The 26556-nt window shown below is 45.4% G+C and overlaps 1 protein-coding gene across 7 annotated transcripts in view; it reads left to right on the top strand.

Annotated features, from left to right (window-relative positions):
• The window catches only part of LOC120030314 (neuralized-like protein 4), a 32303-nt gene extending 10677 nt beyond the window's left edge, over positions 1-21626 (top strand). The window contains exons 2-30 of one of the 7 annotated variants that reach the window (XM_038975668.1): positions 1962-2165; positions 2402-2699; positions 2832-2897; positions 2986-3413; positions 4686-4797; positions 5353-5441; positions 5519-5591; positions 7373-7646; positions 7988-8169; positions 9997-10082; positions 10305-10467; positions 10679-10886; positions 11008-11099; positions 11203-11281; positions 11504-11679; positions 11990-12118; positions 12219-12364; positions 12506-12724; positions 12971-13069; positions 13321-13464; positions 14353-14523; positions 14671-14829; positions 15451-15630; positions 17447-17540; positions 17643-17750; positions 17884-18028; positions 18352-18464; positions 18700-18886; positions 19086-21626. In XM_038975668.1, the coding sequence (XP_038831596.1) occupies positions 1962-2165; positions 2402-2699; positions 2832-2897; positions 2986-3413; positions 4686-4797; positions 5353-5441; positions 5519-5591; positions 7373-7646; positions 7988-8169; positions 9997-10082; positions 10305-10467; positions 10679-10886; positions 11008-11099; positions 11203-11281; positions 11504-11679; positions 11990-12118; positions 12219-12364; positions 12506-12724; positions 12971-13069; positions 13321-13464; positions 14353-14523; positions 14671-14829; positions 15451-15630; positions 17447-17540; positions 17643-17750; positions 17884-18028; positions 18352-18464; positions 18700-18886; positions 19086-19290 (4629 nt within the window). In that variant the 3' untranslated portion in view covers positions 19291-21626. Of the gene's footprint in view, positions 1-1961; positions 2166-2401; positions 2700-2831; positions 2898-2985; positions 3414-4685; positions 4798-5352; positions 5442-5518; positions 5592-7372; positions 7647-7987; positions 8170-9996; positions 10083-10304; positions 10468-10675; positions 10887-11007; positions 11100-11202; positions 11282-11503; positions 11680-11989; positions 12119-12218; positions 12365-12505; positions 12725-12970; positions 13070-13320; positions 13465-14352; positions 14524-14670; positions 14830-15450; positions 15631-17446; positions 17541-17642; positions 17751-17837; positions 18029-18351; positions 18465-18699; positions 18887-19085 lie in introns of those variants that run through there. The other 6 variants (XM_038975670.1, XM_038975669.1, XM_038975667.1 and 3 more) reach the window with 6 other exon arrangements.
• Positions 21627-26556: the final 4930 nt, after the last annotated feature.

Genomic DNA, 26556 nt, shown 5'->3' with positions numbered 1-26556 from the left:
GTATTAGGGTTAGAGGCAGAGAATCCCAGTGGAGAGAGGGGATAAATAGCCCACCCAATCTACCTACCTCATCCCCATATTTTTTTTATTTACTTTTCTGCTCTTTTGCACACCAGTATTTCTACTTGCACATCACCATCTGCTCATCTATCACTCCAGTGTTAATTTGTTAAATTGTAATTACTTTGCTAGTATGGCCTATTTATTGCCATACCTCATGCCATTTGCACACACTGTATATAGACTTTCTTTTTTTTCTATTGTGTTATTAACTGTACGCTTGTTTATTCCATGTGTAACTCTGTGTTGTTGTTTGTGTCGCACTGCTTTGCTTTATCTTGGACAGGTCGCAGTTGTAAATGAGAACTTGTTCTCAACTAGCTTACCTGGTTAAATAAAGGTGAAATAAAATAAAGAATTAAACACAGCAGCTTTTCGGGCATGTTTTGTTATTTCTGTATAACAAATAATCAACAACAAAGTTGTCTCCTTTACATTGGGGGTCAATAGGAAATAATGTTTTCCTAACTTTGTGTATGGTCAATGGGAATTCCTTACTACGTGAATATGGACTCAGAGTATACCATCACAAGAAGGTTCATGTCCATTCTAGTATTCAAATTCCTAATTCAACGCTTTCCACACGATAAGGCATATCCAGTCTTAGGCCTAGTCCAGATCTGTAACTCCTATCCCTGGGCTGTTGTAACTCTCTTACATAGCCTAGCCCTAGCACCTAACCCTAAACAACTGGGGGACAGGCAGGCGAGAGATGGTGAGAGAAAAACAAGACAGACAGATGGTGAGAGCGGTTCAAAAATGGTTTGAAAGACCGAGCAGATGGATGGGGAGGTACGAGTAAAATATGGGCATGGTGAGAAGAGTCTATAGTGGTTTAAAAACTGCTCTTTTTGACACATTTGAATTGTATGTTTAATGTTTCCTCAAATGAGACATTTGAGTGTGCAGTTCCACTCTGGGCATTCAATGAATGAAATTGATACACAACTCGTGATCAATCACACTTTCCAAGGGCATCCAATGACAAGAGTTTTGGCCTATACATCATATAATACTGTCAAACAAAAATAACAAGATCTGGCATTCCGGCATCTTAAATCTGAACACCTAGCTAACAGACATGACACACAGCCCTGTAAAACCCCTTTTTAGATATGAATCCTCTGGCTCAGTTTGCAGTATACTATTGACTCCTTGTTTTAACCCAGCTCAACCTCTTGTACTCGCTGACCTGGCTTCTCCTGTTGGTCTAACATTTTACTGCGACGCTTTGACTGACTTGAATTGACCGACTCAGTTTGATTCTTGGTCAGGTCTTCAAGTCAAATGTGACTTTGTTGTTCACAGAATGTGCCCTTATCAGGAGTTGACTTTTAATAGATAAAGTGTAAATAAATGTCTAAATAGGACTCGATAAATGAAAAGATAGACCGAACAGAAGGGATGGCGATGTGGCCGGAAGGCGTGCGTTATGATTCTGAACGGTCAGATAGCTAGCAACAATGACGTGAAGCTGCCATGTGGGGAATCATAGGTGGCAACGTTTCAGCTTGTTGTGTCTTGTTATTGATACCATGTCTTGTTTTGACTGTCATGTCTATGCTAATATGGCAAATTCGCTAGCTATCCAACAACTGTAACAATGTATTTGAGACAAGTGCTCATTGTGCAATGTATTTGTTTTCAATAAACATTTGGAGACTATAGTTTGCATGTCGTCAGTCTAAGCCAACCGTGTCTGTTTAGCCCCATAGTTGCGCACCCAATGCTTTTGTTGCTAAACAACCAACCCGTCTAACAGAGGAAAAAGTAAATGAACTCATTTGGAATGACGTGTAGGCTTACGAAGATATACAATGTATTGAACATAACTGACAATGTAGAAATTGACAAATGAATAGATAAATGTAGATAAACATACCCTTCTCTTCCTGCTACAGGTGAACTCTTGGAGCGGTTCCATAGAGATCGGGGTGACTTCTCTGGACCCGGCTGGTCTCGACTTCCCCAGCAGCGCTACAGGTCTGAAGGGAGGCTCCTGGATCGTGTCTGGCTGCTCGGTGCTACGTGACGGCCGCTCCGTCCTCGAGGAGTACGGTCGAGACCTGGACCAGCTGTCAGAGGGCGACCGTGTGGGCATACAGGTAGGTAGCCTAGTGGGTTAACATGGCAGACTAGTGGCCGGAAGGTTGCCGGTTCAAGCCCCGGGCCAGGCACTAAATTGGTAATAATCTCTACAATTCTCTCCATCCAGGGGCGCTGCTTCATGGCTGACCCTGTCTCTTTTCTTTCAAAAACAAGGACAAGTGAGAGGTTTAGATGGGCTAGGCAAAAAAAATCGACAAATTATCACTTTTCTTATTTCTGTTCTACTGTACAGCGGAGCGCCCACGGCGAGCTCCACCTGTGGGTCAACGGGCAGGACTGTGGCGCGGCTGCCAGTGGTCTCCCGACGGGCCTCTGGGCGGTGGTGGACCTCTATGGCAAGTGTACGCAAGTGACGGTGATGAGCTGCGAGCCGCCGTCCTTGGCGGAGAGAGACACGGAGAGGGAGACGGTGGAGGAGCAGGAAGACGAGGAGGAAGAGGTGGTGGTGTGCGGGGTCAGGGAGGGGGAGTTTGGGGGTCTGACGTCAGCGGTGAACCTGGCCGCGGCGACAAACGGAACGTTAGAGGAAGGTAGGAGTTGTTGATGTTTTTGTTTATCTATTGAAATGGAGGGTTTGTTGTGTCATTGTGTGAAAGGGTGTAGTAATGAGGGAAAGACTCTTCACTCTTTTGTTTTGTCTTCTCATTCCTGCTTTGTCTCAGTGCCTGAGCTCCCTCCTACTCATAACCGACCTGACAAGTTTCCCAACAACCTAGAGCCTGAGACGGGTAAGAAAATCAAAACCTCTACCCCAATCTCAGTTGCACCATTGACCAAATGTAACAGTCTCTCCATCTTTCTCTCCCTCTCCTATAGGTCTGACGGAGCACCAGCTCTTCGACGTGTTAAACAATGCCATTGTATCCCTTTACCGCTCTGAGGACAATGGAGGGGGAGACCTGGGGGGAGGTGGAACAGGGACAGACTCAGGAACAGGAAGTAGAGGGGACAGGGGGAGCAGCAGCGGAGGGGGATCCATTAACGGTAACAGTAGTGATAGCGGTGGCGGGACCGGCAATACTGGAAGCGTCAGTAACAGCCCAGCAGGCGGCGGAGGGGCGAGACTCGGGGCAGTGACGGGCGGGATGCTGACCAATGATGCGCTGCTGTTCCACGAGAAGTGCGGCACACTGATCAAGCTGAGCAACAACAACAAGACGGCGGAGAGGCGGCGGCCGCTAGACGAATTCAACAACGGCGTGGTCATGACCAACCGGCCGCTTCGACACAACGAGATGTTTGAGGTGCGGCCAATCATTGGCTCCGATACTGAGATATGTGAATTCTAGGAAGGGGTTGAAACGAGGGGCTTAGATCAAGGTGTTTAATAACATTTGTCTGGTAATTCTTAATTTGAATGCTCATAAGAAATAGCCTACACACCACTGTCATAGTAATGACATAACAGCTGTCAAAGTAATAATGTAACAGCTGTCATTACTGACACCAGCTGTCATAACTGGTTATGTTAATTTTCATGACCTCTAATGACGGAGGGGTCAAGTAAATATCACCATTGAAATTGACGTGTCAGAGTTTGAAGCTAATCCTCTAATCTCCATATGGTAGAGCTGAATCTTTCAGATTAGCCAATGAATATTCGATAACTTTACTTGTCAGTCATAACAGCTGACCTAACTTGACATAACCTGTCACAATATGGTCATAACACTGTCATGACACATATTTAGACCTGTTTTTGACATACACCACCGTTCAAAAGTTTGGGGTCACTTAGAAATGTCCTTGTTTTTGAAAGAAAAGCAACAAAAAAATTGTCCATTTAAAATAACATGAAATTGGTCAGAAATAGTGTAGACTTTGTAAATGTTGTAAATTACTATTGTAGCTGGAAACGGCTGATTTTATTTTAGATTTTTTTTTATGGATATCTTCGTAGACTTACAGAGGCCCATTATCAGCAGCCATCACTCCTGTGTTCCAATGCCACGTTGTGTTAGCTAATCCAAGTTTGTAATTTTAAAAGGCTAATTGATCATTCGAAAACCCTTTTGCAATTATGTTAGCACAGCTGAAAACTGTTCTGATTTTAAAGAAGCAATAAAACTGGCAGGGAAAAAAATAAATTTGAATACATGTGGATTTTGACACTTATGTGGTGTAGATGTCATAACCAGCCATAAAACAGGATTAAATATATAGGTCATGAGTGTTATGACCATATGATAGGTTGTCAGTTATGACATGGTTATGACTGTGTCATATCGTGTTGATGCTGGGTGTCAAGTAAAGTGTTACCGAATATTCATGTTACAGCCACAATGTGAATGAATAGATTATAACATTTCCATTGGACTGCAGCTTGAGATTAATAATAGAAAAATAGTAAGTGTTTCTATATTCTAAAAGAGAGAGAGAGAATTCACTAGAAACCAAATAGACCAAAGCAGGGAAAGGACTGCCTGAACTTCTCCAATAAGAAATGCTTGTTTCCGTTGCGAAACCTTTTGCGCCTCTAGTTTCTGAATGCGCCCCTGGTTTCTGTTGTGCCACAGATCCGCATAGATAAGCTGGTGGACAAGTGGTCGGGGTCGATCGAGATCGGCGTGACAACACACAACCCCAACAACTTGGACTATCCAGCCACAATGACAAATCTGCGGTCAGGTACGTAACACATACATAAACACACTAGCGTAGTCTTTCTCTAACCCAATATACAACTAGATCTATTCATTCCACAACAAACTGCACGCATGTTCGATCAATCCCTCCAGGATTCTGCATCACAATTATTTTTTTTGCAAAATCAACAATTTCCCGCATGTTATGCGAGGGCTTGCAAACTTGACCAATCACTGCACTATTTTTGCTGTAAAACAGTCAAATCATTGCAATATTATCACATAAAACTGACCCATCAACGCAGTACAAAAAGAAGGCTTGCATTTTCAACCCATCACCACACATTTACCGCATAATATGGTTCAATCAAGCAACACGTCCACGAACCATTTCCTTCGTCAGCGCATTTTCGCAAGAAAATTGACAGTCATTGCATATTGCCATGCAAAATGTCAGAATTGCCGCTGAAAAAAGATTTGGTTTGCCTGCAAATATCACAAGTAAATCCCAGCGAAATCCTGGAGGGACTGTTCAATCTTGTTCTTTGCAAAGTACAAGGCTACATCTTGCTGTGTGTGTTCTCTCTTGCTCTTCCAGGTACAATCATGATGAGTGGCTGTGGGATCCTGACTAACGGCAAGGGAACCCGTCGGGAGTACTGTGAATTCAGCCTGGATGAACTGCAGGTCAGTGTCTCTCTCTCACACACACACACACACACATCCCTAACATCTTAACCATGATACTCTGACTTCCATTCCAGGAGGGGGATCACATAGGCTTGATGCACAAGGCCAGCGGAGCTCTTCACTTCTACATCAATGGCATCGACCAAGGTGAGAGTGACACGCCAGGAGCATCCAGCACTATGTTGTTGAACACTGAGCTGTAGTCAATGAATAGCATTCTCACGTAGTTGTTCCTTTTGTCCAGGTGGGAAAGGGCAGTGTGGAGTGCAATAGAGATTGCATCATCTATGGCTCTGTTTGGGCGGTATGCAAATTGGAGTGGGTCTAGGGTTTCTGGGTTAATGGTGTTAATGTGAGCCATGACCAGCCTTTCAAAGCACTTCATGGCTATGGACGTGAGTGCTACGGGTCTGTAGTCATTTAGGCAGGTCACCTTAGTGTTCTTGGGCACAGGGACTATGGTGGTGTGCTTGAAACATGTTTGGTATTACAGACTCAATCAGGGACATGTTGAAAATGTCAGTGAAGACACCTGCCAGTTGGTCAGCACATGCCCGGAGCGCATGTCCTGGTAATCCGTCTTGCCCTGCGGCCTTGTGAATGTTGACCTGTTTAAAGGTATTACTCATGTCGGCTACGGCGAGCGTGATCACACAGTCGTCCGGAACAGCTGATGCTCTCATGCATGCCTCAGTGTTGCTTGCCTCGACGCGAGCGTGGAAGTGATTTAGCTCGTCTGGTAGGCTCGTGTCACTGGGCAGCTTGCGGCTGTGCTTCCCTTTGTAGTCTAATAGTTTGCAAGCCCTGCCACATAAGACGAGCGTCGGAGCCGGTGTAGTACAATTCGATCTTAGCCCTGTATTGGCGCTTTGCATTTTGATGGTTCGTCGGAGGGCATAGCAGGATTTCTTATAAGCTTCCAGGTTAGAGTCCCGGACCTTGAAAGCGGCAGCTCTACCCTTTAGCTCAGTGCGGATGTTGCCTGTAATCCATGGCTTCTGGTTGGGGTATGTACTTACAGTCACTGTGGGGACAACGTCCTCGATGCACATATTGATAAAGCCAGTGACTGATGTGGTGTACTCCTCAATGGCATCGGAGGAATCCCAGAAGATGTTCAAGTCTGTGCTAGCAAAACAGTCCTGTAGTTTAGCATCTGCGTCATCTGACCACTTTTTTTATAGACCGAGTCACTGGTGCTTCCTGCTTTAATTTTAGCTTGTAAGCAGGAATCAGGAGGATAGAATTGTGATTAGATTTACCAAATGGAGGGCGAGGGAGAGCTGTGTACGCATCTCTGTGTGGAGTACAGGTGATCTAGACATTTTTTTTCCCTCTGGTTGCGCATTTAACATGTTGATAGAAGTTAAGTAAATGGATTTAAGTTTCCCTGCATTAAAGTCCCCGGTCACTAGGAGCGCCGCCTCTGGGTGAGCGGTTTCCTGTTTGCTTATACAGCTGACTGAGTGCAGTCTTAGTGCCAGCATCCGTCTGTGGTGGTAAATAAACAGCCACGAGAAGTACAGATGAAAACTCTCTTGGCAAATAGTGTGGTATACAGCTTATCATAAGATACTCTACTTCAGGCAAAATCTAGAGACTTCCTTAGATTTTGTGCACCAGCTGTTATTAACCTTGCAGTGTGAAGGACAGGCAAACCATGATGCTGCAATTTAATATGGCAATACTGAAAATGCCGCAAAAATGCATGGAGTATATTATTTATTAAGAGGCACATCGTTAATGCTTGCTATGTTTTACATTCTTGTTGTCAATTGATGGACTGTTTACGTAATTGTCATGCAGAGGAGTTTTGCCCAATACAATGTATCAATGTCAGTTCGAGAAACACGTACAATTGCAAATCATTACCATATTTCATCCAAGTCGTCCATAACCTCAATTTGACCTCTGACCCTGCCCCCTAGGCGTGGCAGCGGCCCAGACACCTGCCGTGGTCTACGGCGTGGTCGACCTCTACGGCATGGCGGTCAAGGTGACCATCGTCCACAATCACAACCACAGCGACCGCCTCCGCCGCAACAACGCCATCATGCGGGCTCTGTCGCCAGACGTTGGTCGCCCCCGGCCCGCCCTCTCCCTCACGCCGGACACCGACGCTCCCGACCGCCTCCTCTTCCACTCCAACTGTGGCCAAAAGGCAGCCATCATCAGCGAGGGCAGGACGGCGCTTCGCCCTCAGTATGTATTGTAACCATGGTCCTAGTATATTTATGCAATAAGGCACGAGGGGGTGTGGTATATGGCCAAATACCACGCCTAAGGGCTGTTCTTAGGCACAACGCAAGGTGTACCGTGGTATATCGGCCATATAACACAAAACCCTGAGGTGCCTTATTGCTATTATAAACTGGTTACCAATGTAATTAGAGCCGGGGGAAAAAATGGTTTGTCATATCCATGGCATACGGTCTGATATACCACTGCTTTCAGCCAATCAGCATTCAGGGCTTGAACCACCCAGTTTATAATGTACAGTATATTATAGATACATTTAATTGTGTGTATTTTTCCTCGGGCAGTGCTACGGACGACTTCAATCATGGCGTGGTCTTGAGCGGCCGCCCGCTGCGCTCCAACGAGGTGTTCCAGGTACGCATCGACAAGATGGTGGACAAATGGGCGGGCTCCATCGAGATCGGCGTGACCACGCACAACCCCGCCTACCTGCAGCTGCCCTCCACCATGACCAACCTGCGCTCAGGTAATACCAACCAATCAGGTAATACCAACCTCTTACCCCTGCCCCCCTAGCAGGGTTACTTGTAGATCTGAAAGCAATACACTAGTAGGCCCAACTAGCCTTCTTTTAGGCTAGGTTGAGTTTCCAACTCACACCCTTCTAATCCTCCCAGGATTAGAGGATGGGGGCTTGATTAATCTAATTTTCCATACTCAAACCATGTTTAGAAAGGGCTGTGGATTGACTGATTTGATGATTCTGTTGTAGTTTGACTGATGTACTGGTTTTGTTGAAAGTTGACTGATGTGTTGTTTGTACAGTCGTTCAAGGGTTTATTTGTACTATTTTCTAAATTGTAGAATAATAGTGAAGATATCAAAACTATGAAATAACACATGGAATCATGTAGTAACCAAAAAAGTGTTAAATCAAAATATTTTTGATTCTTCAAAGTAGCCACCCTTTGCCTTGATGACAGCTTTGCACACTCTTGGCATTCTGTGAACCAGCTTCACCTGGAATGCTTTTCCAACAGTCTTGAAGTAGTTCCCACATATGCTGTCCACTTGTTGGCTGCTTTTTCTTCACTCTGCTGTCCAACTAATCCCAAACCATCTCAAATTGGTTGAGGTCGGGGGATTCTGGTCATCTGATGCAGCACTCCATCACTCTCCTTCTTGGTCAAATGGCCCTTACGCAGCCTGGAGGTGTGTTTTGGGTCATTGTCCTGTTGAAAAACAAATGGCAAACCAGATGGGATGGCGTATCGCTGCAGAATGCTGTGGGAGCCATGCTGGTTAAGTGTGCCTTGAATTCTAAATGAATCACAGACCGTGTCACCAGCAAAGCACCGTCACACCTCCTCCATGCTTCACAGTGGGAACGACACATGGGGAGATCATCTGTTCACCTACTTTGCATCTCACAAACACATGGCGGTTGGAACCAAAAATCTCAAACTTGGACTCATTAGACCAAAGGACAGATTTCCACAGGTCTAATGTCCATTGCTCATATTTCTTGGCCCAAGCAAGTCTCTTCTTATTGGTGTCCTTTAGTAGTGGTTTCTTTGCAGCAGTTCGACCATGAAGGCCTTACCCACGCAGTCTCCTCTGAACAGTTGATGTTGAGATATCTGTTACTTGAACTCTGTGATGCATTTATTTGGGCTGCAATTTCTGAGGCTGGTCACTCTCTAATGAACTTATCCTCTGCTGCAGAGGTAACTCTGGGTCTTCTGTTCCTGTGGCAATCCTCATGAGTTTCATCATAACACTTGATGGTTTTTCCGACTGCACTTAAAAAAACGTTCAAAGTTCTTGACATGTTCTGTATTGACTGACCTTCATGTCTTAAAGTAATGATGGACTGTCGTTTCTCTTTGCTTATTTGAGCTGTTCTTGACATAATATGGACTTGGTCTTTTACCAAATAGGGCTACCTTCTATATACCACAACTGATTAGCTCAAACGCATTAAGAAGGAAATAAATTCCACAAATGTACTTTTAACAAGGCACACCTGTTAATTGAAATGCATTCCAGGTGACTACCTCATGACGCTGGTTGAGAGAATGCCAAGAGTGTGCAAAGCTGTCAAGGCAAAGTGTGGCTACTTTGAAGAATCTCATACAGAATGTAATTGGATTTGTTTAACACTTTTTTACTACCTGATTCCATATGTGTTATTTCATAGTAATGATTTCTTCACTATTATTCTACAATGTAGAAAATAGTAAAAATAAAGGCAAACATTGTAATGAGTAGGTGTGTCCAAACTTTTGACTGGTACTGCAGGTTGACTGATGTTTTGTTGTAGGTTGTCTGATGTTCTGGTTTTGTGTCCCAGGGACTTGGATGATGACAGGAAACGGGGTGATGCACAACGGAACCACCATACTGGACGAGTACGGACACAACCTGGACCGACTCAAAGTGAGTGGGAGACATACTTTACAGTCATCCTTAGATTATTCAACTCTACCCCCCCCCTCTCTATTTCTCCATTTCCCACCCTCTCGCTCTGTCCTGTTCCTGCGCTGTCTTTCACTCCTTCTCAGTCACTATCAACACTTGCATGCTATCGTACTGATCACATGTTGCTGTGTGCTTCATCTCTTTATCTCTGACCACTGTCGTCTCTGTCTCTTTTTCCAGGCGGGGGACACAGTGGGCGTAGTGCGTAAGGAGGATGGGAGCCTCCACTTCTTTGTGAATGGGGTGGCACAGGGCCCGGCGGCGTGGAACGTCCCACCCAGCGTCTACGCCGTGGTGGACCTCTACGGCCAGGCCGCACAGGCCACCATCATGGACGACGTGGGTGAGCGAGGGGGGGGTGGGGGGGGTAGAGAAGGGTTGTTAAAGGTTCCTAAGAAGATTCCAGAAGTTTCTAGGGCGTCAGATCAAAAAGGTTTTGGAACCACGTTATATACTGAAGACATGGAATGTATCTGTAGATGGTATGTGAATATCCTCATCCAACTAGCTTTGCGTCAACAACCATCCTCAACCGTTTCTCCCCTCTCTAGTAGACCTCCCCCCTCTCCCTGAGGACAGCTCGGAGGGCCCCACCGTCATGTCGCCCAGCAGCCCATGCTCGGTCGCCGGGGGCAACAGTGCCAACGACCTGCGCTTCCACCAGCTGCACGGCACTAACGCGGTAATCACCAACGGGGGGCGCACCGCCCTCAGACAGAACTGTCGATCCGAGTTCAACGACGCCATCGTCATCTCTAACAGGTCAGTGTGACGCGCACACACACACACACACACACACCTACCTGCGTCATCTCCAACAGGTCAGAAGGTCCACACACACATGTGTTTGTGCGTGTCCTGACTGTGTGTTGTCCGTTGTCAGGTGCCTTCGAGACGGAGAGCTCTTTGAGATAGTCATTCAGAAGATGGTGGACCGTTGGTCGGGGTCAATAGAAGCAGGTAAGATAATGGCAGGTAAGACGTTTCTATTTTACCCCTCTCGACCTTCTCACACAGCCCTATCCACACACACAGCAGTGGAGTGATACATGTTTGTCCGTGTGTGTGTTCTGTCCAGGTGTGACTGCGATCAGGCCAGAAGAGCTGGAGTTTCCCAACACCATGACGGATATAGACTACGATACTTGGATGCTTAGGTAAGGGGGGGGGGGTCTGTTTTGTCTGTTTCAGTGCTTGACCATTCTAAATGAATGATTTTGAAACATAGATTAGATTCAGTCTACTGTTATCGAATCCTACTGTTGTATCCATCTGCTACAATGGATCTCACTAAGAAGCATCTAAGGGAATACCTTCCTCTGCCTTGTGCATGAAATAAACCAAGTTTCATTTGAACTCCCTCTCTCACCCCCCCCCAGTGGCACAGCCATCATGCAGGACGGCAACACTATGCGTAACAACTACGGCTGTGACCTGGACACTCTGACCACGGGCAGTAGGATCGGCATGATGCGCTCGGCCACCGGCGACCTTCACTACTACATCAACGGGGTGGACCAGGGGGTGGCCTGCACCGGGCTGCCGCCAGGTAAAGGTGAATGGAACCAGTGATCATAAACCTGTTATTACGACCCCATACATAGGCGAGGGGTCGGGGACAAAAGGCTCATGAACTGATTTTGAAATGGAGCTGATGGGTGTGTACTATGCACCTTGTAGCTAGATGGTAGAAGTGTCTCTGAATAAATCCACCTAACAGCTCAAATCTCACTGCTATTTTGTTTAATATTTCAACTTGTATTTATCAAGGCTAGTCTCACTGAGATCTCTTTGTCAAGCATCTACACTTTCCAAATATATGGTGAACTTGGACAACCCCTCTTTCCTCTCCCTCCTTTCATCAGAGGTGTATGCGGTGATAGACTTGTATGGTCAGTGTGTCCAGGTGTCCATCACCAGTTCCTCTGGCCCTCAGGATAACAGTCTGTGTACCAGCAACATCACAGAGAAGAGTTTCTCCATACACTCCCCAGGTACTGACCGCGTGTGTGGTTTTTCTCTCAGGCTATGAATCTAAATAAGTTGTGAGCCTGTCTTTCGTTCAACATCTCTCCTTCTTCCGTACGTGCGTAGTGGCAGGCGTGGCCCACCGGCTCCACAGTAAGCATGGTAAGAACGTGGTTCTGCTGGGAGAGGGCTGCCAGGCCGTCAGGGTGGGAGGATACGCACATGGCATTGTCTTCAGCGCAAAGGAACTCAAAACAGACGAACTGTTTGAGGTGAGCAGTGCACTGTTATCTATCCAGAAGCAATCAGACCGCTCTATTTTCATAACACTTGATTAATCTGTTGTCTTATATATGCACGCGCATAACATTCATTATTGACGTTGTATTATTGTCCCCTCCACCCACCCCCAGGTGAAGATAGACGAGGTGGATGACCAGTGGTCTGGTTCCCTCCACATGGGTCTGACCACCCTAGCCCCTCCAGAGCTGCCCTCCTGCCCCATGTCAGGCCTGTCCCCCTCCCTCACACAGCTCCGGTGCAAGGTCACCTGGCTGCTAGCCGGGTCAGAGGTCAGACGCAACGGGCTCCTGCAGAGACAGAACTACGGCGCCTCCCTGGACAGACTGACGGTGAGAGACAGGGCGTTGGATTCCGAAGCTTTGTTGAATCAATACTTTGAACTTATTTTGTCATTTGTTGTACAGAGAGAAACAATGAAAGAAAGAGGGGGAGGGAACAACTGGTTGGGATTGAAAGATGGAGACTATAAACATTAGTGCATATGGAATGGATAGAAGGATTGTGATGAATAGATAAGTAGGTACTACATTTGGTGCCTGAGTTGGATTCTGTATCGTGTGTGTGTGTGTGTCTAGGTGGGTAACCGCGTCGGGGTGAAGAGATGCAGCGATGACACCATGCATGTCCTTATCGACGGAGAGGACATGGGACCAGCTGCCACCGCTGTGGCCAAGGTACACACACTTCATGAACGTACAACAGTTCTCTCATACACACGTCATACTTGTTCAATTCACACGCACAATTGTTTTCCTATCCTTGTTGGGACCAAAACATTGATTCCCATTCAAAATCCTATTTACTTTAACCCCTAGCCCTAACTCCTTACCCTAATTGTAAACCTAAGCCTCAAATAGCCTATTTCCTTGGGACCGGTGAAATGTCCCCACAATTTTCCTTGTTTTACTACCACCCCTACCTATAGAACGTGTATGCAGTGTTGGACCTGTATGGTCGTGTGACGGCGGTGTCCATCGTCAGTTCGTCGGTGTTGGAGGACGCAGGGAGCGTCAAGGCCCCCTCCCTCTCCTCAGACAGCTGCAGCGAAGGAGAGGAGGACCGCACGCCGGTGAGACACTGGTGTGGGGATGGAGGGAAAGAGGGAGAAGGGGGATAGGAGGAAGATGAGGGACTGATGGATGATATGCTTTCGCCTGGATCTTTAGTGACTATATCTTGACAACTACAATGTTAAACTTTGTGTCTAAAATAAGAAAATGTGGGGAAAAAATAATTCTCCGCTTTTGTCATGCAAGCATCTCAAAGTACAGTAGGAAACCTGAAATTGCTCCATAGGTGGTTAAATACACTGTGTACAAAACATTAGGAACACCTTCCTAATATTAAGTTGCAGCCCCTTTTGCCCTCAGAACAGCCTCAATTCGTCGGGGCATGAACTCAACAAGGTGTCGAAAGCGTTCCACAGGGATGATGGCCATGTTAACTCCAAATCTTAGCACAGTTGTCAAGTTGGCTGGATGTCCTTTCGGTGGTGGACCGTTCTTGATAGACACGGGAAACTCTTGAGCGTGAAACTCAGCAGCGTTACAGTTCTTAACAGAAACCAGTGCGCCTGGCACCTACTACCACACCCTGTTCATAGGCACTTAAATCTTTTTATATTGCACATTCACTCTCAATGGCACCATACACAATCAATTTCTCAATTGTCTCAAGGCTTAAAAATCTTCTTTAACTGATCTCCTCCCCTTCATCTACACTGATTGAAGGTGATTTAACAAGTGACATCAATAAGGGATCATAGCAGTCACCTGCTCAGTCTGTGTCATGGAAAGAGCAGGTGTTCCTAATGTTTTGTACACTCAGTGTTTTTGTGTGAATTGATCTAAGGCAACAGAAGTAAAAAAAAAAATATAATAATAATAATAGTTTGTTTAATCTCTCCATCTCACTCTCCGTCTCTCTCCTCCCCCTCTCTCCTCTCTCCATCCACCAGGTTGAGGGTGGTGAGCCGGCCCTGGTGCACAACACAGTCATGGCCTTCCTGGAGAACCATGGGAAGAACATCCAGCTGTCCCATCAGAACCTGACGGCGGCCCGTGTCTCCAGCTACAACCAGGGCCTCCTAGTCACAGCACAACCCCTGCCCCGACAACAACTGTTCCAGGTACTGTGTGAGTGGTAGGGTTAAGGGTGTGTGTGTGTCAGGATTTGATTGCGGTGTTTAAATGTTGTATAGGGGCACACAATATTTTATACTACATTCTGTCGCCATAGTTTGTGAATGACATTTTGACTATCAATGTTGCCATAGTTTCAGATCGACCGGCTGAACGCGTCGTGGACGTCGTCCCTGTCGCTAGGGGTGATAGGCCACTCCCCAGACCGCCTCAACTTTCCCTCCACTGCGTGCTGTCTGAAACGCTCTGTGTGGCTGCTGCAGAGAGACTCTGTCTTCCACAACTCACTGAAGGTACTGCACACACACACATCAGTGTTTCACCTATGTTCATTTCGGCACACCGCCGCTGCTAAGTCATTGCCGCCACTGCAAATACAAAAATATATATATTTTTAAACATCCTGCCAAGATGAGCTTTTAAGATCAGAGTGACAAGGTACAACAAGTTACATATCTTCCTCAGATTCTCATCAGATCATCCGAGAAACCTCCAAGGTAACTAGCTAACGAGCTTGTAATCCTGGAAGTATAACCAACCCTATTAAGATACAGGAACCTTACGCCAGTGAAATCATTTTTGCGGTTAATATAGAAGTGGCTGGTGATGTTATTGAGATCAAGAGATACAATTCAACTGTCCTTGAGTTTCAAAGAAAGAACATTTTTAATTTTCATACATTTGAGTTGAAAAAAGTCACCGTAAGTTTTGTTGTACGACTGTACGACCTCCGATATTTCTGCCACAGCTGCTGAATTAAATCCTAGGGGAAACACTGCGCACACACTCAAGGTACAGATAGCAAGACAAACACAACACAAAGCTTAATGGAGATCTCTCTTCTCTCTTTCCCTCCATCACTTCACCCCCCTTCTCTCCCCGTCTTCATCCCCCGCTCCACTCCTCCCCATCAGATCTGTGAGAACTATGGTCCTAACCTGGACACATGTCCAGAGGGTACAGTCCTGGGTCTGCTGGTGGATGGGAACAGCTGTCTGCACCTTTATGTAAACGGTATGGACCAGGGAGTAGCAGCCCAGGATATCCCTACGCCATGCTACCCCCTCATAGACCTATACGGACAGTGTGAACAGGTACGTCTGCCACTCCCCCACTCCCATTCCAAACCGTCAGAATAATTTTAGAGGTTGAGGAAGTTAAGAAACGTCTACCTGGAAAAAGAAAGCTGTTGACATGATTTAATGATGAAAAGTCAGTGGAAAACCAGCCCAACATCCAGGTAGCCCTCTGAGCCTACTGTAAATCCGGCCTGGGCTCTCTACTTCTACACAAACAGACTGGTAGTCATGGCCTGCATCCAAAATAGCACCCTATTCCCTATATAGTGTGCTACCAGAGCCTGGTCAAAGTAGTGCACTATTGGGCTCTGGTAGCACACTATATAGGGAATAGGGTGCCATTTTGGGTCCTGGCCGGTTGCGTCACTGCCTGGTATGGCAACTGCTCGGCATCTGACCGTAAGGCGCTACAGAGGGTAGTGCGTAGGGCCCAGTACATGACTGGGGACAAGCTTCCTGCCATCCAGGACCTACAGTTGAAGTCGGAAGTTTATATACACCTCAGCCAAATACATTTAAACTCAGTTTTTCACAATTGCTGACATTTAATCCTAGTAAAAATTCCCTGTCTTAGGTTAGTTAGGGTCACCACTTTATTTTAAGAAATTGAAATGTCAGAATAATAGTAGAGTGATAGATTTCAGCTTTTATTTCTTTCATCACATTCCCAGTGGGTCAGAAGTTTACGTACACTGAATTAATATTTGGTAGCATTGCCTTTAAATTGTTTAGCTTGGTTCAAACATTACGGGTAGCCTTCCACAAGCTTCCCACAATAATTTGGGTGAATTTTGGCCCATTCCTCCTGACAGAGCTGGTGTAACTGAGTCAGGTTTGTAGGCCTCCTTGCTCGCACACGCCTTTTCAGTTCTGCCCACAAATTTTCTATAGGATTGAGGTCAGGGCTTTGTGATGGCCACTCCAATACCTTGACTTTGTTGTCCTTAAGCCATTTTGCCACAAGTTTGGAAGTATGCTTGGGGTCATTGTCCATTTGGAAGAACCATTTGCGACCAAGCTTTAACTTCCAGACTGATGTCTTGATGTTGCTTCAATATATCCACATAATTTTCCTGCCTCATGATGCCATCTATTTTGCCGCGCACGGCAAGCGGTACTGGAGCTCCAAGTCTAGGACCAAAGGCTCCTTAACAGCTTCTACCCCCAAGCCATAAGACTGCTGAACAATTAATCAAATGGCCACTGGACCATTACATTGAGCCCCCCTCCATTTGTTTTGTACACTGCTGCGTCTCGCTGTTTATCTGTGCATGGTCACTTCACCCCTACCTACATGTACAAATGACGTCTAACCTGTACCCCCGCACACTGCCTCGATACCGGTACCCCCATATATAGCCTCGTTATTGTGTAACTTTTTATTATTTATTTTTAACTTTTGTTTATTTGGTAAATATTTTCTTAACCAACAGTGCAGTTCAAGAAGAGTTAAGGGCTTGTAAGTAAGCATTTCACTGTAAGGTCCACACTTGTTGTATTCGGCGCACGTGACAAAGTTTGATTTGATTTGGGACTCAGTCCTACTCAGGGCCACTTTTAGATCAGTAGCTAGAAACGCTAATCTGCTAGTCTTTTGCTCTATAACCTTTAATCCTGAAATACCTCCATCTGGCTAAAGTTACACAGTGTAACAGTCATAATCCCAATCTCATTTAGACGCTCCGTCTTGAGTAGGTGTTTAACTGCGTAATCCCAGCCCTCCCACCAGACCGGTTTAATAATCTGTTGCCTGGCCTGGGACTACATAATCTGTGTGGCACCAGGGGCTGAGAGAGTTCAGTGACACCCTCTGATGTCGTTGTCGTGGCAGGTTACCATAGTGACCAACACCGTGTCGACTGTGGGAGGGGAGAGCGGCGAGGCGCGTTGCCAGGGCGACATGGAGAAAGCGGACATGGTTGATGGTGAGAGGAGGAGAGCATGACTACTTTGGCAACTCTATACAGACCCTTTAATTCTGTGGCTCTGGGCTGAACCAGTGCTAACCTTTGACATCTGACCTCCAGGGATCAAAGAGAGTGTTTGCTGGACGCCCCATCCAGAGGTCAACCCCAACAAGACCTGTGAGTACCAGGCCCTGTGCTCGCGCTTCAAGGACCTGCTGACACTGCCAGGTGAGGAACACACACTACTGTCTTTGTGTACTGCCCTCTCGCTCTCTGTCTCGCTCTCTGACTTAATCATAACTTCTCCATATTTAGATTTTCTCTCCCTCCCTCTGCCCCCTCCCCCTATCATCTCTCTCAGATGGTTACTTCAACGAGGATGCCAAGTATAACCTGTGTTACTGTGAGTCGTGCCACAAGCTGCGGGGGGACGAGTCTTACTACAAGAGAGGGGAGCCCCCACGGGACTACGCCCTGCCCTTTGGCTGGTGCCGCTTCGCTCTGAGGTCAGAGGTTACAGACAGCCAATCAGTGGGCTTCAAAAACTGTCTTCTTCCAATCACACTGTAGTGTGAACTATGTTCAACCAACCACTCTTAACATCAGTGACGGTGCTCTTCAAGTCCAATTAATCAGCCTGAATTAGTTTTATCTAGTTCAATTAACAAATACCTGAATTACTTATTCTCACCTTGGCGAGAGAAGGGGAGAATGAAAGTAAAAATAGTATACAGTAAAGCTTTGAAAACTGTCTGAGTATCAATGTCATATGACTCAGGTAGAGGGGTTATCTAACATCATGGTGTGTGTGTGTTCTGCCTGCCTGCAGGATCAAGCCCCACTGTGAGGTGTCCAATTCGTTTAAGAAGTGGCACATAGCCTACCACGGAACCAGCGTAGGGGCCCTCAGACGCACACTGGACCATGCCCAGCTGCTCTCTGGTACGACACATTTATTTCCTTATCCACTTTTGGACCAACAAAAGATTGTGAATTGACCACAGGTTGCTTATTCTGAGGAGCATATCACCTCAAACTGCTGTTTCTCTCCGAAAGCAATAACTGCATTTCTAGCCTTTTGAAAGACATGGTCGATTTCCAGAACCATTTCCACTCATGATTAAAGAATGTTGAGGGTGTTGTAAATGAACTAAACCGTGTTGTCTTGGTGTTTCAGGGACGTCGTCCATCTTCTCTGTGTCTCCGGTGAAGACGGAGGGTCCTAACGGCTACAGTGAGCCTGAGGAGAACAGCAGCAACAGCCTCCCTGGCAGGGACAGGGAACGGGACAGGGAGGTGCCCCGGGTTCAGCTGTCCCCCACCATGCGCTACTCCGGCCTGGAGATGTTCGCCCCTAAAGTGCAGTACGTTTGTCACTCACTACCACTGTTTTCTACCTTGTCTTTCTCTGTTTTATCTCTCTCATCCTCTTCTCTCTCTATCTGCCTTTTGCTGTTATTCAAATTGAAAAGATTACTGCCTTGTTCTTTCACTGTCTTGCTTTCATTCTTCTTCCCATGACTCCTGATCTCCTCACTCGGCCCTTTCACTCTCTCCCTCCAGATTCCGGGACCCCCGTTCTCACTGCTGTCACCAGGCCCAGGTGGGTTTCCAGGTGTGTGTCCGGCCGGGCTCCTATAAGGTGGGGCCCCAGACCCTGGGAGCCAGCGAACCCCTGGATCCCCGCTTCAGCAACACAGAAATCGAGTGGATCACCAAGGATCAGGGGGGCACCCTCCTCTACGGCCTGCTCATACGGGTGGAATGATAGCGGGAGTAGTGAAGAGATTGTTGGATGGAGAGAGAGGGGGAAAGGGAGCTACTCTCTCCCAGCGGTGCCTCCAAAACTACTACTTCTCCATCAACCAAATTCCAGACTTTGGGACTCTTTGGAATTTGGGAATTTCCCTCCTGTTGCTGGGTGGCTTGTTGATTGACAATTCAGCATTGTTTTGTTTGTTTAGGACAAGGTTTTGTTTATTATTATTATTTTGTTCTCTGACACTTTTAACAGGGAGGGACTAGGGTGGATTCAGAGAAGAACAACCAGACAGACACTGCCTGCACTTTGTTTTGGACACTTCGTGGGCGATTTTATTTTTTTATTTTAATTTTAACATGTATTTTAACATTTTTATCTGTCATAATACAACACTTTTTGTCACAGCCATTCTTATTTTAGCGCAGTTTTGTCTTCCTGGTCTCTGTTGTTCCCTCCCTCACTGTAGCTTGTTTTTTATCAACCCCTTTACCCCAGACTGATCACTCTCCTCTTCTCAAGTACGGAGGGATGGTTCTCCTCAGTTCTCCTGTGAAAAGGCTGAGTGCACAACCCGAACCGGTCCTGTTGCATTCCAAGACTTGGACCGTTTGTTGAACCACCTCGCAACGGCGACCGCAACACGGTCACTGACTATTGGATTTTTTTTTTAAGCGAAAGACTTAACCGCAGGTCAGAAGGAAATGGAGAAAAAGAGCATTAGATCAAACAAGGAAAAAAGACTGGAAAAGAACCGTGAACTGAAGGACCTGAGAGCACCTGTAGAGGAACTCAAAAACTGGCGCAAAATGTTTACAGGTGTAACACTAACTGATCTGAAAACAAAGGACAGGTGAAAACGATCTGGTGGCTGTTGCCTAATGGGAATTTACTTTGACCCGTTCAGTTCCGGTTCATTCATATCAGTGTGGATGAGGAGAGGAAGCCATGAAGGACTATAGAGATGTACACTAACACCACTGTCAGAACTAGTGGGAGAGAAATGTTTCAATGTTTTTTCAACCAGTCAGTCTGGCCATTTAAGCTTCGTCTCCCGAATTCTCCCCTATCACTGCTTTACCCCCTGAGTCATATTCACTTCACTGGAGATTAGAGGGATTCTACACATGCTTTGTAGAGGGAATACCAGGGGCGTGTTCAGCAGGGAGAAAACGTTTTGGAAACGGAGGTTCTACCTGAGCTTGTCTAATGAGAACAGTTCTGTTGCAAAAAGTCATTCTTACGGTGTGCCCTACTGAACATGACCTTGATGCATAAAGGCCCAGGCACGATTCCATTTCAACTAGTGATCGAAATGGGCCCGGCCCTAAAGAGATCTCTCCTCATTCTCTCATTTTCTATAGCTAGTTCAGGAGGAAAACTTTGTGGATCATTGTAGATAGAAATGTCATGAATGGAGTTGACAGGATTCTATACCAGAGAGGCAAGTTTGTTTTAAAGGTATTTCTATCTGAACTTTCCACAACGTTGTGAACTGCTGAACATGCCCGTTTTCTCACATTGTTTACACTGGTTACGTTCAAGTCTTCCTCTCTGATCCATTCTGTCATCGTTTACATGGGAGGAATGTTCAGAGCCAATCACATCATAGGGGTGTGGCTTCACCTTGGCGTGTTCATGCAAAGACTCTTGGTAAATGGAGTCTTTTTACGAAATGCAGGCCCTGATGCTGGAGTTTACATTGCGAATGTGATTCATTAGGGTTTTTGTCATTTTGTTTTTTGTAGTCCGTTTACGTTCTACCTGTCTGCTTCACGTTAAAACAAACTCCCTTTATTTTACATAATACATTACATAGATTAACACAGGGGTTCATTAATTCCTGATTAAAATATTCAGCAATTTTTTGTTTGTACGTGGACAGCTCTTCAAAGCATATCTTTTAACCATTCTGTTTTGTTTGGCAACAAAATAATCTGAGATACTTACGTATTACATACATCACTACATGCATAAATAACCCCACCATCTTGCCAAGTCATTGTTTTGCAAAAAAGGTGAGGAAAACAGTGGTATTTAGTCAAGATTCAAGGTTGTCGACTTTCCTCACACAAAACTGTGTGTTGACTAACTTATTGCAAAAAAGGTGGGGTTTGAAAAAATGTACTTGCAACGTTCAATCAAAATGTGAAAAATATATGGGGTTGTTTAAAAGCCCAGTGCTGCTTTTTACGAGAATGAATTTGTATTCTTTTTCCCCCATTTTTTTTTTTTCTTCTGTATGTTGCATTGTACAGGCTGTTACATAACATTTAAATCATCTTCCTGATTTGTAAAAAAAAATAATGAATAAACCAGTAGACAGTATGCACATTATGACTCTGGATTGGCTTCATGTGTTTCTCCTTTTAAGGCTTTTCTCTTGGTTCCTTTTTTTAAAAAAATTTGGGGGTAGTATAATTTCTTTCTCCAGTCACTGACATGTCATTGCAGTGTTGCATATTTCCTCAATCACACCTTTTTTCAAAAATATTTATAGAACTGATTCCTTAACGCCAATAGTGTTCTTTCCGCTTTCCAAAAAAACTGGCGACTCACTTGATTTGCAGGAAGTGTTTTTATGACCCGTTCAAGTGCTAGTCGGAACCTAGGTCAGAACTAAACTAAAGGAAACTGTAATTTCCGACTTGCTAACTGGTTAAACACATGGCACATGTAGAACTACAACCAGTTAGCAAGTCAAACATTTCTGAGTTTCCCAGTTCCGACTAGCACGTGAACACTGCATGAAAAACACACCCACATCAGTCAATATACAGGGCCTTCAGAAAGTATTCCTACCCCTTGCCTTTATCACATTTTGCTACATTACAGCCTTATTCTAAAATTGATTCAAATAGTTTTTTTCCCTCATCAATCTACACACTACCCCATAATGACAAAGCAAAAACAGGTTTTCAGACATTTTTGAAAATGTAAAAAAAAAAATTACGTAAATATTTACATAGTATTCAGACCCTTTACTCAATACTTTGTTCAAGCACCTTTAACAGAGATTACAGCCTTGAGTCTTCTTGGGTATGACGCTACAAGCTTGGCACAGCTGTATTTGGAGTTTCTCCTGTTCTTCTCTGCAGATCCTCTCAAGTTCTTTCATGTTGGATGGGGAGCGTCGCTGCACAGCTATTTTCAGGTCTCTCCAGAGATGTTCGATTTAGGTTCAAGTCCGGGCTCTAGGTGGGCCATTCAGAGACTTGTCCCGGAGCCACTCCTGCGTGTATACTTAGGGTCGTTGTCCTGCTGGAAGATGAACCTTCGCCCCAGTCTGAGGTCCTGAGCGCTCTGGAGCAGGTTTTCATCAAGGATCTCTATGTTGCGCCGTTCATCTTTTGCTCGATCCTGACTAGTCTCCCTGCCACTGAAAACCGACCCCACAGCATGATGCTGCCACAACCATGCTGCACCGTAGGGATGGTGCCAGGTTTCCTCCAGACGTGACGCTTGGTATTCAGGACAAAGAGTTCAATCTGGGTTTCATCAAAACAGAGAATCTTGTTTCTCATGGTCTGAGAGTCCTTGCACTGTCAACTGTGGGACCTTTCCAAATCATGTCCAATCAATTGAATTTACCACAGGTGGACTCCAAGTTGTAGAAACATCTCAAAGATGATCAATGGAAACAGGATGCACCTGAGCTCACTGTCAAGTCTCATAGCAAAGGGTCTGAATAATTTATGTAAATAAGGTATTTCTGTTTATTTTTTGTAAATTTGCAAAAATGTCATTTTTGCCTTATCATTATGGGGTATTGCATGTAGATGTAGAATTTAATCTCTTTCTGATCCATGCCTTCCTTTCAACCCCATCTCCCTATTTTTCACCCTGGGTAACTGCTGTGTGATGGGTCTGACGTTCTGTCTCTTCTTGCTGTTGATGGAGCCAGGCCGGAGCTGTCACCTTCCCCACCATCATACTCTTCTCCTGCAGACAGAGGGGCAATTGGGATCAGACACATGCGCAAACACTGTGTGTGTGTGTGTGTGTGTGTGTGTGTATATATCTATATCGTGCACACACACAGTACAAGGTTGATTAACCGATTGCTGCCCGCACCTGCCCGCCCGTCCAGCATCACTACTCTGGACGGTTCTGACTTAGAATATGTGGACAACTACAAATACTTAGGTGTCTGGTTAGACTGTAAACTCTCCTTCCAGACTCACGTTAAACATCTCCAATCCAAAGTTAAATCTAGAATCGGCTTCCTATTTCGCAACAAAGCATCCTTCACTCATGCTGCCGAACATACCCTCGTAAAACTGACCATCCTACTGATCCTCGACTTCGGCGATGTCATTTACAAAATAGCCTCCAACACTCTACTCAACAAATTGGATGCAGTCTATCACAGTGCCATCCGTTTTTGTCACCAAAGCCCCATATACTACCCACCACTGCGACCTGTATGATCTTGTTGGCTGGCCCTCGCTTCGTACTCGTCGCCAAACCCACTGGCTCCAGGTCATCGTGTAGCACGCGCTCCAGCAGGTATATCTCACTGGCTAATTCTTCCTTTGGCCGCCTCTCCTTCCAGTTCTCTGCTGCCAATGACTGGAACGAACTGCAAAAATCTCTGAAGCTGGAGACTTACCTCTCACTAGCTTTAAGCACCAGCTGTCAGAGCAGCTCACAGATCACTGCACCTGTACATAGCTCATCTGTAAATAGCCCATCCAATCTACCTCATCCCCATACTGTATTTATTTATTTATTTATCTTGCTCCTTTACACCCCAGTATCTCAACTTGCACATTCATCTTCTGCACATCCTATCATTCCAGTGTTTAATTGCTATATTGTATTTACTTTGCCACCATGGCCTATTTATTGCACACACTGTATATAGACCTTTTCTACTGTATTATTGGCTGTATGTTTGTTTATTCCATGTGTAACTGTGTTGTATGTGTCGAACTGCTTTGCTTTATCTTGGCCAGGTCGCAGTTGCAAATGAGAACTTGTTCTCAACTAGCCTACCTGGTTAAATAAAGGTGAAATAAAACTAGTTGACTTGTTGAATAAAACAGGACAACTAGTAAAACTGAGTCAGTCACATGTCATATACAGGCTTAGCCGTGGGAAGTAGGGGTGCTAGGTGTGCTGCAGGACCCTTGGAAAAAAGAGAAATTAGAGAAAAAAAATTGTTCCTCACAAAAGTAGTGTCCTCGGCCTTTACTAGTCCTGTATTAGCAGGCCGATATTGCCATCTGTAGCGTGGGGGAAACAAAATGTTCTGCGAACTAAATCTCAGCATCCCCAAATATGCATACAGGCCTGTAACAGACAAACTATTCAGCAAACAAAGCAACTACTCCTCAACCAATCATTTCTCCCCTCCCACTTCCTCCTCCAATCTCCTTGGTGTAGACCTGTGCTCTGTTCCGGCCAATATTTTGAGCTGTCCTCCCCACTGCAGCTTCCACTGATTCGGGAGGATGGAGAGGGGGAGTGGAGGGGGAAGGAACGAAAGAGAGTAGGAGAAAGGAAAATTAGAAAGAGTGAGAAATGTGCAGTGAAATAACATGAGCATTCCTATCCTGTTGTCTTCCTCTTTCACTAGAATCACATTTCTCACCACATTATCTCTGCCTGTCTCTCTGTATCACTACCACTATGAGTCCTCTCCAGCACACTGTATTCCTCTTGGTTTCCGCTCTATGGTTCTCGCTATGGTCTTCCATACATCTAGTCATCACTCACTCCCATCGTCCAACACAAACACAAATGAACTGAAACAGACAGACACACACAAATCCATACACACCAGCATCAACCACAACATCCCCAGGCAGGAAGGTTACGAACAGGTGTGCACACACACACACACACACAGACAGAAAGAAATTAATCAGTGTTGATGTTCTATGACTGACTGACTACCTCCTGCTGTTTTGTAGGTTCATACAGTGATTAGCTATTTCGGCTGCCCCCTCTCCCCCACACACGCAGAGGGAGTGAGAGAAGTAGAGAGCGGCAAATATAAATATTAGAGCAAACTCGAAGCAGAAAAAAAGACAAAACAATCCAAAATCCATAAAGATTTGTATTTTTAATTGAATTTTAAAACCTACAATCTACCTGCAGTGAAGCCACTCAAATTTACGTTCAGTCATTTAGCAGACACCCATACAGAGCGACCCACGGGAACAATCAGGGTCAAGCACCCCGCCCAAAGGCACAAGGACATATCCACTCAGTCAAACCAGGGACCCGAACCAGCGCCCTCTCGCCCCCCCCCCATTTTCTTTCCATTCATAAAATATACAGTATATACACTGAACAAAAATGTTAACACAACATGTAAAGTGTTGGTCCCATGTTTCATGAGCTGAAATAAAATCTCCCAGTAATATTCCATATGCACAAAAAGCTTATTTCTCTAAAATGTTATGAATAAATCCCTGTTAGTGAGTATTTCCCCTTTGCCATGATAATCCATCCACCTGACAGGTGTGGCATATCAAGAAGCTGATTAAAAAACACGATCAATACGCACCTTGTGCTGGGGACAATAAAACTACCTTTTAGTCACACAATACAATGCCATAGATATCTCAAGTTTTGAGGGAGCTTGCAATTGGCATGCTGACTGCAGTAATGTCCACCAGAGCTGTTGCCAAATAATTTAATGTTAATTTCTCTGCCATAAGCCGCCTCCAATGTCGTTTTAGAGATTTTGGCAGTACACCCAACCGGCCTCGCAACCGCAAACCATGTGTAACCACGCCAGGCCAGGACCTCCGCATCCGGCTTCTTCACCTGCGGGATCGTCTGAGACCAGCCCCCCGGACAGCTGGAAGACTGGCCTACTGACCTAGACCTGATAGCCTGTAGCCTGTCTACCTGAAACACGGAGAAGGCTGCTATTGACTGAAACAGGTCAGAAAGCAAGGGCGGACAATGGTTATCTATGTTGATGATTGGTCACAGACAGGCAGAGGGGTGTACATTTAACGAGCCATAATGAATACTGTGTTGTCTATCAGTTATTTGTGTATGTTCACTACCAACAAGCAGCTACACCTACTTCCATTGTTAATCAGAACCTGAGGCTAAAGCTGGAACCAGAGTTCACACACACTGTCTAGCACATCAAGTTGAAAGTCATCAACAAGTCTAAATCGGTGTTATGTGCTAAAGGAGTTTAGGTCTCAAGTGTGACAGTGTGCCTCAGGCAATCGTTCAGGCAGAAATAATCATAAGTGACGTTTAACCATAGTATATAATCAGATGGTTAGGGCTGTGACCATACCA

This window comes from Salvelinus namaycush, chromosome 36 (genome assembly GCF_016432855.1).
Source record: "Salvelinus namaycush isolate Seneca chromosome 36, SaNama_1.0, whole genome shotgun sequence".
NCBI classification, from domain to species: domain Eukaryota; kingdom Metazoa; phylum Chordata; class Actinopteri; order Salmoniformes; family Salmonidae; genus Salvelinus; species Salvelinus namaycush.
Note: the sequence above shows the minus strand (reverse complement) of the source record. Positions and strands in the feature narration are given on the sequence as shown.